We start from the raw sequence: 1,529 nt of genomic DNA on the forward strand, positions 1-1,529 counted from the left end.
CTGCTAGAGAGCCGCAGGCCTGGAGGGCAGAGGGAGGATACGTTGGAATGTTCCTCCTCTCTTACTTCTAACTTGATCCCACTTTGTATCCGATGGAGTAGAGCAAGACTCAGTAGTCCTACGGTTCTCATCGGATGGATCTGTTAAAACCGGATGGTCCAGAGGTACAGGAGAGCAGCATCCTGAATTTCCCCCCTCAGTGGTTTAGAATTGTTGCGTCAAAAAACAGCACGCAGTTCGGAAGTCTTCTTAGCTAGAGCGAGACGTTCTAAAAAGGACCCTGTTCTTCTCTAGTAGGTCAATGATCCGGTCTGTTGAGGCAACGAGCCGTTAACAGGTTTCACAAGTATAAATTCTTCGTCTTTCACTCCATTGAACAGGTGTCATATTTCTTTTTATCGTCCGTCTCCGGATCCCACTCCAAATCCGAGAAAATCCGACATGCTTAAACTCCCAGAAACAAGTGGTACTGGCTACAAGAGCCACCCACAACGTTAGATAAGCTTCGTCGGTGACAGACAGATGACCTAGCTAGTTAGAACTAGCCGGGGCTAGCCTGCTAACTAGCTAGCTGCAGGAGATGACTAAATCCAGCCAACATAGTGTGTTAAGAACAGCACTAACGCTGTGGTTCCAGAATAACACACTTTAAAAAAAATATAAAAACACAGAAGCGTTGTTTCGCCACTTAAACATTCTGCTTCCTATTTCCTGGTCACATGTCAACCCAGCCTACTCTCACTCCTACTTTCAGAAATACTGTGTCTCTCAGCAGTTTCTCAGCCAAGATCCGTAATACATTAGTCAGTCAGAAACATGTTGACAAAGGGTACTTATTTTTAGGAACATTAATAATTGATTAAAGGTGACAGTGTTTCAGTAACTGGTAAACCCAATAGCACTCCGATACGTGTGCTGTGAGACATCTGTGTAACTGACAAAGACAGAATAGGGGTTTGTTATGTTAACAAGTAAATCACATTGACTGTCTCAGCATGTGGGTAGGTTATTGAGACTGACAGAGTAAATCACATTGACTGTCTCAGCATGTGGGTAGGTTATTGAGACTGACAGAGTAAATCACATTGACTGTATCAGCATGTGGATGGACAGGGAGAAGTTAATGATTGATGTGATTAACCACCGCGGGTGACAAACTTCATCAGCAAATTTAACAAACTTCCTGAATCATCAACTCTTGATAAGTACTAAGCACTTTTAGTTATTCAGTTAGCTAAGCAACAACGTCTTTAGAGAACGGATCAGAGAGAGAGAGAGAGAGAGAGAGAGAGAGAGAAAGAGAGAAAAAAGCATTTGTTAAATTTAATTTGATTTATTTGTCAATTTACAAATAATTGAGGACAACAACACTAAAACACTTCTACAACGTATTTTCATTGTGGCCCTCTGACCACAACCATCTCCTATAACCGGCATGGATGATGAACAACGGGGGACCTTTGTATTGTGGGACTATATCATATTCGCATGTCTGTTCGTGGTCTCCTCAGGGATAGGGGTGTTCTTCG

The 1,529-nt window shown here is 42.6% G+C and overlaps 1 protein-coding gene across 1 annotated transcript in view; it reads left to right on the top strand.

The window, feature by feature from the left end:
• The first annotated feature begins 1,435 nt into the window (after nucleotides 1-1,435).
• slc5a12 (solute carrier family 5 member 12) overlaps nucleotides 1,436-1,529 on the top strand; it is a 30,218-nt gene continuing 30,124 nt past the window's right edge. The window contains exon 1 of the mRNA XM_064929081.1: nucleotides 1,436-1,529. This exon is cut by the window's right edge and continues 251 nt beyond it. Coding sequence (XP_064785153.1) covers nucleotides 1,436-1,529 — 94 coding nt within the window.

This window comes from Oncorhynchus masou, chromosome 22 (genome assembly GCF_036934945.1).
Source record: "Oncorhynchus masou masou isolate Uvic2021 chromosome 22, UVic_Omas_1.1, whole genome shotgun sequence".
NCBI classification, from domain to species: Eukaryota; Metazoa; Chordata; class Actinopteri; order Salmoniformes; family Salmonidae; genus Oncorhynchus; species Oncorhynchus masou.